Source organism: Bos indicus, chromosome 2 (assembly GCF_029378745.1).
Source record: "Bos indicus isolate NIAB-ARS_2022 breed Sahiwal x Tharparkar chromosome 2, NIAB-ARS_B.indTharparkar_mat_pri_1.0, whole genome shotgun sequence".
In the NCBI taxonomy this organism is placed as follows: domain Eukaryota; kingdom Metazoa; phylum Chordata; class Mammalia; order Artiodactyla; family Bovidae; genus Bos; species Bos indicus.
This window is the reverse complement of record NC_091761.1, coordinates 79,569,413-79,583,609: the sequence shown is the minus strand read 5'-3', so window position 1 is coordinate 79,583,609 and position 14,197 is coordinate 79,569,413. Positions and strand designations below refer to the sequence as shown.

Sequence of the window (14,197 nt, the reverse complement as noted above, 5' to 3'; positions counted from 1 at the left end):
CAGTATGTTGAGGGTTTAACCACTGTCAGATACACATCAGAGACTGATTTCAAGTAGACTTTAAAAGCTTTGCCCAGCAATAGTTGATCATTCCAGAGAGAAGTGAAAATATTTCTTTGTTCAGAGGTATTTTGAACTGAAAGAAAAGCCCACATGAAACTCTTCATATAGGTAAGACTGAGACTAGAAGTCTAGGAATATGACTGATTCTAGAAGCCAGACAAATCTGGAATAAAAAGGGATTGGACAGTTTTATATAAAAGAAGTTTTTATTGGGTAGTCCTCACATCAGGTGTCCCTGGTGGCTCAGATCGTGAAGAATCCACCTGAAATGCGGGAGACCTGGGTTCGGTTCCTGGTTTGGGAAGATCCCCTGGAGAAGAGAATGGCAACATACTCCAGTATTCCTGCCTGGAGAATTCCATGAACAGAAGAGACTGGTGGTCTACAGTGTGTGGAGTCACAAAGAGTCAGAAAGACTGAACGACTGATGCTGCAGCATATATAAAGCCTTAAGAGAATCTTAAGAGATATAGTTTAGTTTGTTGTTTGCCTTCAAGTTGCTCAAAGTCTAATTAATAGTGAGGGGGAGCACAGACTAGGGAAGGAGATTGTTGAGAATACACATATCTGTGTAGACAGATGTGAGGGGTTTTGAGGGGGAATGAAAGCTTTCTAGAGAAGGTGGATCTGGCGTTTCTTTTAGAACAAAGAAAAATATGGCTCAGGGTAGAAAAAGAATCCTTTTTCCTTCCTTAGGAATGCCTTAGGAAAAAGCTCAGAACTGCATTATCTTTGGATTGAAAACATTTTCTTGTTTCTGTTTTCTTTAATTGAATGACTATAAAATAAATTTTTTTTCTCCAGTTACTTAATGGATAACATTGTCTTTGTCCGAAATCCAAAAAAAAAAAAAAAAAAAAAGAAAAGAAAACATGTACCATAGTTGTTAATTAACATTATTTTTAAGTTCTATTTTTTCCTCTTCTTTATAGCATGTCTCAGTGGAATCAAGTCCAACAGTTAGAAATAAAATTTTTGGAGCAAGTCGATCAATTCTATGATGACAACTTTCCTATGGAAATTCGGCATCTGCTGGCCCAGTGGATTGAAAATCAGGACTGGTAGGATCAAATGTTATTGTATTTTCCCTAGAGGACTTACACATGGACTTACTCTATGGTCCACTTTTAACTCAGTAGATACATTCTTTTCAGGTACAGAACTTTCTTTGAGGCTTTGGAAAGCTTCCTTAAGGGAGAAGAATCATTGTCCTTTCTGGTTTCATCCATTGTAGATTAAACCTTTATGGTTCTAGTGCTTTGTTTTTATAAGCCAACCCCCAGTGATTTTCTAAGTATTAAAAAGCCAAGAAGTAAGTCTATTGTTTATATCAATTCTCCACCATAGACTCAATAAAATACACATTTTTTCTTAATATGTTTTACAAACATTTTTGGAAGCTCCAGTCACCTTGTACAATTTTTTTTTTTGCTTTTGTCTTCTTAAAATTTTTATTGTGATAAAATATGCATAACATAAAATTTACCATTTTAACATTTGTTAGGTGTTCAGCTTAGTGGCCTTAAGCATATTCACATTGTTGCACATCCATCACCACCATCCATCTCCAGAACTTTTTCAACTTAAAACTGAACTGAAACTGTGTACTCATTAAATAATAACCCCTCATTCTTTCTACCCCAGCCCCTGGCAACCACTGTTTTCTGTCTCTTAATTTAACTAGCCTAGGTACTGCATATAAGTGTAGTCACACCAAATTAGTTATTTTGTGACCAACATTTTATGTAGCATATTCTTTCAAGGTTCATTCATATAGCATGTATCAGAATTTCCTTCCTTTTTAAGGTTGAATAATATTTTGTTGTATGCATATACTGCATTTCTATATTCATCCTTCAATGAACATTTGAGTGCTTTCTTCTTTCAGCTATTGTGAATAAAGCTGATTTAAATGTTGATGTACAAATTATGTACTCAAGCCCCTGCTTCAGTTCTTTTGAGTATCTACCCAGAAGTGGAATTGTATGTAATTTTATCTTTATAATTTGAGGAATCTCCATACTGTTTTCTACACTGGCTGTACAGTTTTCCACTGCCATTGGCAATATACAAGGAGGTTCCAGTTTCACATCCTCACCAAAACTTATCTTGTGTTTTCGATAATAGCCATCCAAATAGGTGTGAAGTGGTATCTCCTGATTTGATTTGCATTTCCTTAATGATTAGTGGTGTTGAATATACTGTCATGTGTATACAATTTAATTTTTAAAACCATTAAATGCTTATCACTGTGGGATATATTTATCACTTTAAAATGATTATGGTAAAAAGTAGGCATTTTTATAAGTTGTTTCCCGCTGTGTAATAACATTTTTGTTTTTTAGGGAGGCAGCATCTAACAATGAAACTATGGCAACAATTCTTCTTCAAAACTTGTTAATACAACTGGATGAACAGTTAGGCCGTGTTTCCAAAGAGAAAAACCTACTTTTAATTCACAATCTGAAAAGAATTAGGAAAGTCCTTCAGGTGAGAATGCATTCTACTTTTTCAAAATATTTGTCTTTATAAGTCTTAAATTCAATTTTTAAAAAATGTAGTCTTATTGTATTTCTGTATCAGATTTAAAAGGGAAAAAGCTGAAGTCTCTGATGACTTTACCTTTTGTGCTCAATTTTATTTCATTACCCAACACTTGTTTTTCACCAACTTTTGAATCTTAAGATGCCCACAAAGGGGAGAGTATGATTTGCATGTGACTGTTTACTAGTTATGATCAAATTGCTGAGAGTCTGGGACAGGGATCTGAAAGATGCTCATTTCACAGCTGTCCCTCCAAACCTTTCTTGCCTTTGTCTTGTATGTAACAAATCAGAGTTGGTATTGTTCTCATTCATAGGTGGAGGCATTATGGTCGTATGTCTTCTTCCAGATTTGGTTCAAACTTCACCTTCGAAAGCGTTCTTTGGTGTCCTGTAGCTTCCCGTTCCAAAAAGTTCATCCAAGCTTCCCTTTCCAAAAGTTAATTTCAAAAGTTCACCAAGGTGTTCCCATAACTGCAACTCATCTGTACTGTAGCATTTAGTGTATTCTACATTAGTGTTACTTCTGCATTTCTTCTCCCTCAAAATGTGGGTTACTTAAGGCAAGGACTTTAACATTCAGTTTTGAATTCCCAGTGACCACCACAAAGTTGGACATATGGTAGATGTATAATATTCATTGATTAAACAGATGAATGAATAAGTGAAACAAGAATCTAAAGAATTAAGAGCAGGCTATTATTGACCTAAATGCAGAGATGCTAATGAAGCAAACTCTGAACATGGACTGCTCTAATATTTACAAAGTGCTTTTACAACATATTAGAGAACATGAAATATACATGTACCATTTCTTAGTGATACATCTTTAGAACCTCAAACTTAACAATGAATGCATTTTTAGAAGACTTTTCCTAGTCTATAATAGAAATGTTCTTGATATTACTAACATCTGTGAGAGGGAAATAGATATTAATTTTTTATTGTTGTTTGGATTGCTGTTTTTTAAATTGTTAATGTTTTATTGTTGTTAGGATTGGATTTTTTTTTCATTGTCCTTTTACTGTTATCTTTGCCTTTGTAATCCCCTACAAATCTGCAAGAGACTTGGCTGGGGTAGGAAATGAACTTGTTACCAGCAAAACAGAGTTTTTCACAGTGTAAAGCAAACTATCTCTTCCAGAGATAAGACATTTAATCTTGGCTTCATTTGCTATTGTTCTAATCAATGGACATAAAACAGGGGTTTGGCATACTGGTAGCCACAAGTCAAATGTGGCTGTTGCCTGTGCTTGTATGGTCCATGACTAAGAGTGGTTTTTGCATTTTTAAGTGTTTAAAAAATAAAAGTAAAATAAATAAGTTTGTGACATTAAAATTATAGGAAATTCAAATTTCTGTATTTTAGTGAAATGTAGCTTACTTAATTAGTTATGTATTGACTCTGGCTGCCTTTGCACTGCACTGGCACAGTTGAGTAGTTGTGACAAAGACTGTATGGACCTACAGCCTAAATTAAAAATGTGTGCATATGTATATGTGTGTGTGTCTGTATTAAGCACACTTATCTGGCCCTTTATAGGAAAGTTTGCTGACCCTTGGTCTTTGCTAGAGGGACATAGATGGATAAAATGGGTGATTCATGGTCTTTGGAAATTCTGAGTCTCAAAATGTGACCTTGGGCAAGTCACTTAATTTTTCTAAATTCTTATATCTTTTCATGTAAATGAGGATAATTATTTGGGATTATAAGAAAAACTGGAGCTTTTACTCTGGAAAAAAAAAAAAATAGGCTTTCAAAAATGGACCTTGTTATTGATAGAGAAAACAGTAGGATCTTCTTAGTGTTATTGAAGAGTAAGTATCCAACCCATCATTTTTCTGAGTGGGGATAAGATTGTGAGGGAGCCCAAGAACCCGTGGTAATTCCAGTCCCATTTCAGCTCAAGCACAAACGTCTCTGCTTATGTCACAGACCTTGCAGCATCTTGTCTCTATTCACCTTTTCAATAAACTGCCCCAAACTCCTCCACATTCCTGCCCTAGGAACCATAGATCTACTCCTTGTTCCTGAGCACAGCAAGCTCACTCTTGAATGACTCTGAGCCTTTGTCCGTGACAATCTGGTGCCGAGGAACGGTCTGCCATCTCTCTTCCTCCAGTCCAGCTCCCAGCCATTCCTAGAGGACCTGTGAAGGCCCCAGGGCAGCAAGGGAACCTTCACCTGTACTTAATCCCTTTTTCTCGTTCCCCATGGAGCATGGGCCGTAAGATAACCAGCCTCTCGTCTGTGGGGGATGTATCCAAGAAGGTCACAAGCTCTTTGAAAGTAAAAATTTGGGCTCCTTTTGTGACCTTCCTCTTCCCTCCAGTACCCAGTGTGGTACTAGAAGCAAACTAGAAACTACTACAAACTAGAAACTCCAAAAATAGTTTGATTGATTAGGGTATTTTGAATAGACAAAACCACTTGCTTTTACTTTGACTTATAAACTATACTTATTGATATTTGTATTAATTCAAAACAATAGAAAATAGTGATAAAGAACATCACCAATTAAGACAAATCTTTTTGGTAAAGCAAGATCCCCTCCCCCAAAACGAAGGAGAAAAAAAAAAACAAAAAACCTGCTGCTGAAAGAATATTGACACTATGTTTATCTGGTTTGAACATTTTCATCCTATGGGATTTTAAATGCAATCTGTTTTAACTTTTATAGAATAAAAGATCAAACAACATGATCCCAGGGGAACTAAGCAGGTGTAAGGTAAATTTATTTTAGCAGTTGTCAGAGCAACTGAGGTCTCCGGTTTCAATATTTTAATTTACCGTTTATATCCCACCTACTTCTGATAAAAATTTGGGATGGCTTGTTATAAAAGACAAATTAAACAAAACCACTGAACCAAGAGTCAAGGCAATCTCTGAGTTGGAAGCAGTGAACACTGATGTCCAGGTTACCTTAGTCCTTTTAAGGGGAGGCAGCCTCAGATCAAGGTCAGGAGGTAGGCCTGTATTGGGTTGAATCCTGGTTCTATGACTTGCTTGCTGTGTGGCCCAGGGCAAAACGATCACATTCTCTGGCCTCAGTTTCCTCAGCAGTATGAGTGGAATCACAGTGGTATTGACCCCACGAGGATGTTAGGAGCATTAAAAAATTGCAGAACATGTAGTAAGGACTGTGTTAGGATTTTATAAAAATAAATATCTGGCCCAGATATTTCAAGAACACTTCACTCTGTTCTTGGGGCTTATTTTTTAAACTAATAGAATTTCTTTTTTAGAGCAGTTTTAGGTTTAAGGAAAATTGAATAAAAAGTAGAGTTCTGTATATGCTCTCTCTCCACCTGCCTCTCCCTACTTTCTCTTATTATCTGGCAATTTTCTGTACTTTGTTTCAGTTGATGAACCTATTGTAGTACATTGTTACTAAAGTCCAAGATTGCATTAGCATTTACTCTCTGTGGTGTACAGTTCTGTAGGTTTTGGCAAGTGCATGATGTGTTGGATCTGCTATTTCAGTTTCACTGCCCTGAAGATTTCCTCTGCTCCACCAATTTATTCCTCCCTCCCTCCCCATGCCCCAGCCCCTGGCAATGACTAATCTTCTTACTCTATAGTTCCACCTTTTTCAGAATGTCATATAGTTGAAATCATATAGTATGTAGACATTTCAGATTGACTTTCCTCACTTATTAATATGTTTTAAATTTCCTCTGTGGCTTTTTGTAGCTTGGTAGCTTTTTTAAAATCGCTGAATGATAATTCCTTTTTATGGAGGTACTACAGTGAGTTTATATGTGTTGGGGAATTATAAACAAAACTCATATTAATATTTATGTGCAGGTTTTTGTGCGTTGAGTTTTTAACATATTTTTAGCACCTTGGAGTTTGATTATTGGATCTTTGTTCTTCAATTTTCTATTGAAAATCTCTTGTTTATTCATCTTCCTGTCTGGGTCTTAGTCTGTTCTGGATGTTATAACAAAATACAATTGATTGAGTAAATTTTACATAAAAGACATTTATTTTTCACAGTTCTGGACAGGAAGCCCAAGATCAAGGTGCTGGCATGTTCAGTGTCTGATTCAGGTTTACTGTAACCTCACAAGGAAGCTCTCTAAGTTCTCTCTTAAAAGAACGCTAATCCCATTCAAGAGAGCTCTGCCCTTATGATCTAATCATTTATCAGAGGCTCTACCTCCAAATACCATCACTTTTGGGGGTAGGGTTACAGCATATGAATTGGGGAGGCACAAACATTTAGCCTCCAGCAACCTTTTACTGTCTCTTTTCCTCAGATAAAATGACTTTAAAATAATTAAAACGGTGCATATTCATAATTTAAAAAATTGAAGCAATATAAAATATGCAAAGAAAATATGAAATAATACAAAATCTACTGCTAAGATATAATCATATTAATATTTGATAAACATCATTCCTAACATCGCTCTCTCTCTCATTCCATATGTGTGTATATATATATATGGATGGATAGTAGAGCAGGCTACTTTTGACATTTTATACTCAGTTGCTATCAGTATCTTAGTAGCCTCCTGTTTCCCCACGCCCAGTTCCTCTTGCTCTCTCCCCACTCACAGTAATCACTAATTTAAATTTTGCATTTATCAGTCTCTTTCTTTTTGTTACGGTTTACCATATATTGGCATCTTTAGAGGATATATAGGTTTGCAAGTTACCAAATACCACTTAAATAGGATCATATTTTTTATCCTATTCACATTAATAGGATCACATATTTATTCTTCATGACTTTTCTTCATGCAACATAATTCCTGAGATTCACCCATGTTGGTGTATATAGCAGTAGTTCATTCATTTTCGTTGCTACAGAGTATTCCATCGTGTGACTGTGTCATAGCTTATTTATTTTACTGTTGATGGACACTTGGGTTATTTCTGTATTTCTTCTATTTCAGACACTGTGGTCTGAATATCCTTGTGTGTGCCCCTTGGTGCATGCAGTTCTCTGAGACATAGACCTAGGAGTGAAACAATGAATCTTGGGTTATGTCTATCTTTAATTGTACTGGATCATGCCAAAATTGTTTTCCAAAAATAGTTATACAAGTTTACATTCTCCCAGTAGAGTAAGAATTCTGGTATTCTTGTCCATACTTGTAATGGACACATGCGTGCATGTATGCATAGTTGCTAAGTCACGCCCAGTGACTCTTTTAAACCCCATGGACTGTAGCCCTCCAGACTCCTCTGTCCATGGGATTTCCCAGGCAAGAATATTGAAGTAGGTTGCCATTTCCTCCTCCAAGTGATATTTCTGACCCAAGAATTGAACCTGCATCTCCTTTGTCTCTTGTGCTTCTTGCATTGGTAGGCGGATTCTTACCACTGATCCACCTGGGAAGCCTAATGGACATATATCATGTACCAATCTGGTTCTATATCCATCTAATTTCTTCAGTTTAGTTTATTCTTTGTCTAAATTCTTTATTCAAATACTTAATTTCCAACCTTTTTTTCCTTATACATGAATTTAACACTATACGTTTTTGAGTGAGAGAAATGTTCTATATACTTTAATATGGAGTGCTCTTGTTTATATCTAATCTAAATGTTTCATTAGTCCAATTTTGACTTCTATTTCTAGCTAGCTAAACTTAAAAATGGTCTCACTAAAAATACATAAAAATGCTAGATAAAATGTAACAGATTTTAAATGCATAGATAAATTTATCACAAATTAAGGCAAGTTATAGAACCAAAAGGGCTTCCCCAGTGGCTCAATGGTAAAGAATCTGCCTGCACTGCAGGAGAAGCGGGTTTGACCCCTGAGTCAGAAAGATCCTCTGGAGGAGGGCGCAACAACCCACTCCAGTATTCTTGCCTGGAGAATCCCATGGACAGAGGAGCCCAGTGGGCTACAATCCATAGGGTCGCAAAGAGTCAGACATGACTGAAGCAACTGAGCATGCACACATACACATGGAACCAAAAATTTTTTTAACTATAAAACAGATCTGTGAGCAGCAGCTGAACTGGTGGCTGTCATATATCCTGTCATTTATCCACGTGCATGCATGGTAAGTAACTTCAGTTGTGCCTGACTCTTTGTGACACTTTGAACTGTAGCCCGCCAGGCTCCTCTGTCCACGGGACTCTCCAAGCAAGAATACTGGAGTGGGTTGTCATGCCTTCCTTCAGGGGATTCTTCCCAACCCAACAATCGAACTCAAGTCTCTTATGTCTCCTGCATTAGCAAGCAGGTTCTTTGCTACTAGCACCACCTGGGAAGCCCATCATATATCCTTTAGTTCAGTTCAGTCGCTCAGTCGTGTCAGACTCTTTGTGACCCCATGAGTTGCAGCACACCAGGCCTCCCTGTCCATCACCAACTCCTGGAGTTCACTCAAACTCACGTCCATCGAGTCACTGATGCCATCCAGCCATCTCATCCTCTGTCGTCCCCTTCTCCTCCTGCCCCCAATCTCTCCCAGCATCAGAGTCTTTTCCAATGAGTCAACTCTTTGCATGAGGTGGCCAAAGTACTGGAGTTTCAGCTTTAGCATCAGTCCTTCCAAAGAAATCCCAGGGCTGATCTCCTTCAGAATGGACTGGTTGGATCTCCTTGCAGTCCAAGGGACTCTCAAGAGTCTTCTCCAATAGTACAGTTCAAAATCATCAATTCTTCGGCGCTCAGCTTTCTTCACAGTCCAACTCTCACATCCATACATGACCACAGGAAAAACCATAGCCTTGACTAGATGGACCTTTGTTGGCAAAGTAATGTCTCTGCTTTTCAATATGCTATCTAGGTTGGTCATAACTTTCCTTCCAAGGAGTAAGCGTCTTTTAATTTCATGCCTGCAGTCACCATCTGCAGTGATTTTGGAGCCCCCAAAAATAAAGTCTGAGACTCTTTCCACTGTTTCCCCATCTATTTGCCATGAAGTGATGGGACCAGATGCCATGATCTTTGTTTTCTGAATGTTGAGCTTTAAGCCAACTTTTTCACTCTCCACTTTCACTTTCATCAAGAGGCTTTTTAGTTCCTCTTCACTTTCTGCCATAAGGGTGGTGTCATCTGCTTATCTGAGGTTACTGATATTTCTCCCTGCAATCTTGATTCCAGCTTGTACTTCTTCCAGCCCAGCGTTTCTCATGATGTACTTTGCATATAAGTTAAATAAGCAGGCTGACAATATACAGCCTTGACACACTCCTTTTCCTATTTGGAACCAGTCTGTTGTTCCATGTCCAGTTCTAACTGTTGCTTCCTGACCTGCATATAGGTTTCTCAAGAGGCAGGTCTAGAAATACAGGCCCCAAGCATAGTAAATCAAAAGAAAGTATAGGACACCAGAGAGAAAGAAAAGATCCTGAAAGTAGCAAGAGAGCCCAAATATATTACCTACTTAGAAATGAGAAAAACTGAAAGCCAAATTTAAAAGAGTATCAAGTGAGATAAGAGTGTAATATCTTCACAGCGCTAGAATACAATATCCAGAAACTTAGAATTCTATACCCAGCTCAATTATTATGAAAAATTAAAAGTTTTGTATAATACTATACAAAATCTACAATGGTATGCTCACAGAAGGAATTACTAAAGGAAATCAGACACAGATGATAAGCACACATGATAAAATTTCAAAAGTTTCACTGCAAAAAAGTAAAAATAGAGTACATGAAAGGTTGAAAATGTGCAATAATATATCAGAAAAAACTATTCACTCTGTGGATCAAACTTAGCAGTTTAAGACAAATTATAGTTTTTACAAGAATGTATCTAGAACATGAAATAAAAAAGTGATGAGATCAAAGACGTGAGCCTGGGTTGCCTTGTACAGAATCTTGTGGGCCCTTGTCAAGATTCTGAGTCTTATTCTGAGCGTGATGAGGAGCTATTGAGAGGTTTGGGCAAAGGTGTGACATGAACTGATTTCTGTTTTTCAAAGGTTACTCTGATTTTTCAATGAAGTGTAGTTAGTCAAGAAAGAATCAGGGCAACCTGTTAGAAAATCCCATTGATTTTTAAAGTGGTATACTGAGTCAATCTTTTCTATTATTGGGGTTTATCAACACTTGAACTTCTAGAAGTTTTTGCTTTGTGTATTTGTTACTACGTTGTGAGGAGCATAAGTACAAAATAATATTGGTGAATTCAACTTTTAAAAATTCATATAAAATATCCTCTTTGACCCGTTTATTATATTTGCATTTTGAAATTTTATTGTGTGGCTTTCTTTTTGTTACTGTTTGCTAATAGGCAAATGATTGTATCTTTCCATTTTCATACTTTGTCACTTTGTATTGAGTATTTTATAAATATCACATAGCCAATCTTATTATCTGGTCAACAAATATTAGACAAGTTCTTATTATATTATCAGTTACATCTTAAGCACTAGGCATACAATTGGAGGAAGTCATGAAGTTTACAGTCTAAAAAATTCACACCTCCTATGTTTTGTTTTTAACGTATAGGACCCTCAATGGCTGTCCATCACAAATTAGCATCAGGAAGGGGAAACAGACAGTAGCAAACTTGTCTGATTTAAAATAAAAACAAAAACCTCCATTAGAACGCTGAGTTCAGGGTTTTGGTGATAACTCTGCGGTTAGTAGTCCCATCACCTACAGAGCATTTTTCACCCACCAGGGCAATGAGTCTGTTAGTGAGAGTTTTAGACCCTATGAGTGAGGGGGCACGAGCAAGTGCAAACCACACCTAACATGTTCTATTCTCTGCAATCTTGTGGCCTCTTTGTCAGAGGTGTTTGGATTTGCCTGAACAAAAATACATGCTGGGGTTGAAAGGTCCTCTAAAGTTGGGTAAACCGTGGTTCCTTCTGGTCCAGTCTGTAAAAATCCTACTGTTGGTTCTGAGTATCGAGCAAAGTGAGATTTTTAACACGACAAGGTGGAAGATTAGAAGCACATTTTTGCAGTATAATGGAGAAAAATGTTTGTTTTTTTTTTCCAACTATTGAGTGGCTCTGAATCTACCAGACAGTCTCCTCTAACTCGTGCTGCTTTCTTAGTTCACTCCTCTTCCTTCCCCTCTGTACACCATATACAAGAGAGGCGATGAGATGACCTCAGCCTCCAACCTGAACAGAGCCTGGTGTAGCCAGTCGGTGTTACCTCTGAAGGAGCCAAATGAAAGCTTCGTCCTTCAGGTTATTTTCTACACATGGGCAGCAGCCAGTTTGCCATTTTCATGCCACAGTTATTTTCCCAAATCCTCAGGACACATCCCTATTTTCCTTCTGAGATAATTACCTGATGCCAATATCAAAATGCTCACATTTCAAAGGCTAAGAGACCTGCAAGTCATGCCATCTAAGATGAAATGTGAGTTAGGTGTCAGGATTTTGTTTGCTGCATAATCTGAGACAGCCAACAAAAGGTGGAAAGTGTACATCACAATGCTCATGCACATCACACTAAATTGGAAATCCCAGGTGATCAACTCAAGATCCCACCCACCTGAGACTTCATTCATGGATCATTTTTTGCATATTCCTCCAGGCCTTTATCTTATCCAGGCCTGCCAGGATTGCTCTCCCTCCTTATTAAGTCTTCTCTCACAGTGTATCAAGTCTCCGTAACGATTTGTTCTTTCCCTCTTATGAAATAATTATTTGTTTATAGTCTATATGTATTTAAATTCCAAATGATGATTTGGATTTCTTACAGTCACAATAGAGTTGGGAACATTTGAGCTGGTTCTAAGAGGACGATTCAGAACTCTGACAAGAAGAAGGGAGGGAAGGGAATCATGTGCAGAGGAAAAGCAGGAGCGGGAACACGACAGGGGAATGAATCCCCATCCCTCAAACAAGCTTAGCACTCAAGCATTAAAAGGGGGTTGTATGAGGACCTTGTATGAGGTCCGTCTAGTCAAATCTATGGTTTTTCCAGTGGTCATGTATGGATATGAGAGTTGGACTGTGAAGAAAGCTGAGTGCCAAAGAATTGATGCTTTTGAACTCTGGTGTTGGAGAAGACTCTTGAGAGTCCTTTGGACTGCAAGGAGATCCAACCAGTCCATCCTAAAGGAGATCAGTCCTGGGTGTTCTTTGGAAGCACTGATGCTGAGGCTAAAACGCCAATACTTTGGCCACCTCATGCGAAGAACTGATTCATTCGAAAAGACCCTGATGCTGGGAAAGGTTGAAGGCAGGAGGAGAAGGGGACAACAGAGGATGAGGTGGTTGGATGGTATCACCGACTCAATGGACATGAGTTTGAATAAACTCCAGGAGTTGGCGATGGACAGGGAGGCCTGGCGTGCTGCAGTCCATGGGGTTGCAAAGAGTCAGACACGACTGAGCGACTGAACTGAACTGATGAGGACTTTGAATGCCATGCTAAGCAACCTAGACAGCATATTAAAAAGCAGAGACATTATTCTGTCAACAAAGGTCCGTCTAATCAAGGCAATGATTTTCCCAGTAGTCATGTATGGATGGGAGAAGGCAATGGCAACCCACTCCAGTACTCTTGCCTGGAGAATCCCAGGGATGGCAGAGCCTGGTAGGCTGCCATCTATGTGGTCTCACAGAGTTGGACACGACTGAAGCGACTTAGCAGCAGCAGCAGCATCTATGAATGTGAGAGTTGGACTACAAAGAAAGCTGAGTGCTGAAGAATTGATGCTTTTGAACTGTGGTGTTGGAGAAGACTCTTGAGAGTCCCTTGGACTGCAAGGAGATCCAACCAGTCCATCCTAAAGGAGATCAGTCCTGGGTGTTCACTGGAAGGACTGATGTTGAAGCTGAAACTCCAATACTTTGGCCACCTGATGTGAAGAGCTGACTCATTTGAAAAGACTCTGATGCTGGGAAAGATTGAGGGCAGGAGGAGAAAGGGATGACAGAGGATGAGATGGTTGGATGGCATCACCAACTCACTGGACATGAGTTTGGGGTAGGCTCCAGGATTTGGTGGTGGACAGGGAGGCCTGGTATGCTGCTGTTCATGGGGTCACAAAGAGTCAGACATGACTGAGCGACTGAACTGAACTGAACTGAAGCAGTTTGGACTTTGGCAATGGGGAGCCATCAAAGGTTTTTAAGCCAAGTGGGACATGAATGTAGGTTTTTTTGAAAACACATATAGAGCAATCTTTCTCTCTAGAAAGATCCATCCCTTATCTGCTGTAGGCAAAACAATTTTGGAGATTTATCCTAAGACTTAAAGCTTTTTCTTTCCTCATTCCAGCCCCTATTATCCCTCTCCTCAAATCATCTAAATTTAGTGACTGGATAAGTTTTATTTCCCCTAATACAAAGCCTAGCTATAGTGTTCCCAAGGGAAAGAAAAAAAAAAAACTATTCTTTTTTTTTTAATGATTTTTTGATGTAGACCAACTTTTAAAATCTTTATTGAATTTGTTACAATATTGTTTCTGGTTTTTTTTGTTTTTTTTTTAATGTTTCTTGGCTTTTTGGCTCCCAAGGCATGTGGGAGCTTAGCTCCCTATCCAGGAACCAAACTCGCACCCGCGTGCAATGAAAGGCGAAGTTCCAACCACTGGACTGCTAGAGAAGTCCTGAAACTAAACATGAAGCTCATGAAACTTATCCAAGAGCTATCATGAAAATTCCAGACATAGGGATGAGGCCTGAGTCTGTCAGCC

The 14,197-nt window shown here is 38.4% G+C and overlaps 1 protein-coding gene across 6 annotated transcripts in view; it reads left to right on the top strand.

Annotated features, from left to right (window-relative positions):
- The window catches only part of STAT4 (signal transducer and activator of transcription 4), a 136,558-nt gene that overhangs the window by 33,668 nt on the left and 88,693 nt on the right, over positions 1–14,197 (top strand). For all 6 annotated transcript variants that reach the window (XM_070769417.1, XM_070769421.1, XM_070769392.1 and 3 more), the window contains 2 exons: positions 996–1,124; positions 2,409–2,553. In XM_070769417.1, the coding sequence (XP_070625518.1) occupies positions 997–1,124; positions 2,409–2,553 (273 nt within the window). In that variant the 5' untranslated portion in view covers position 996. The remainder of the gene's footprint in view (positions 1–995; positions 1,125–2,408; positions 2,554–14,197) is intronic.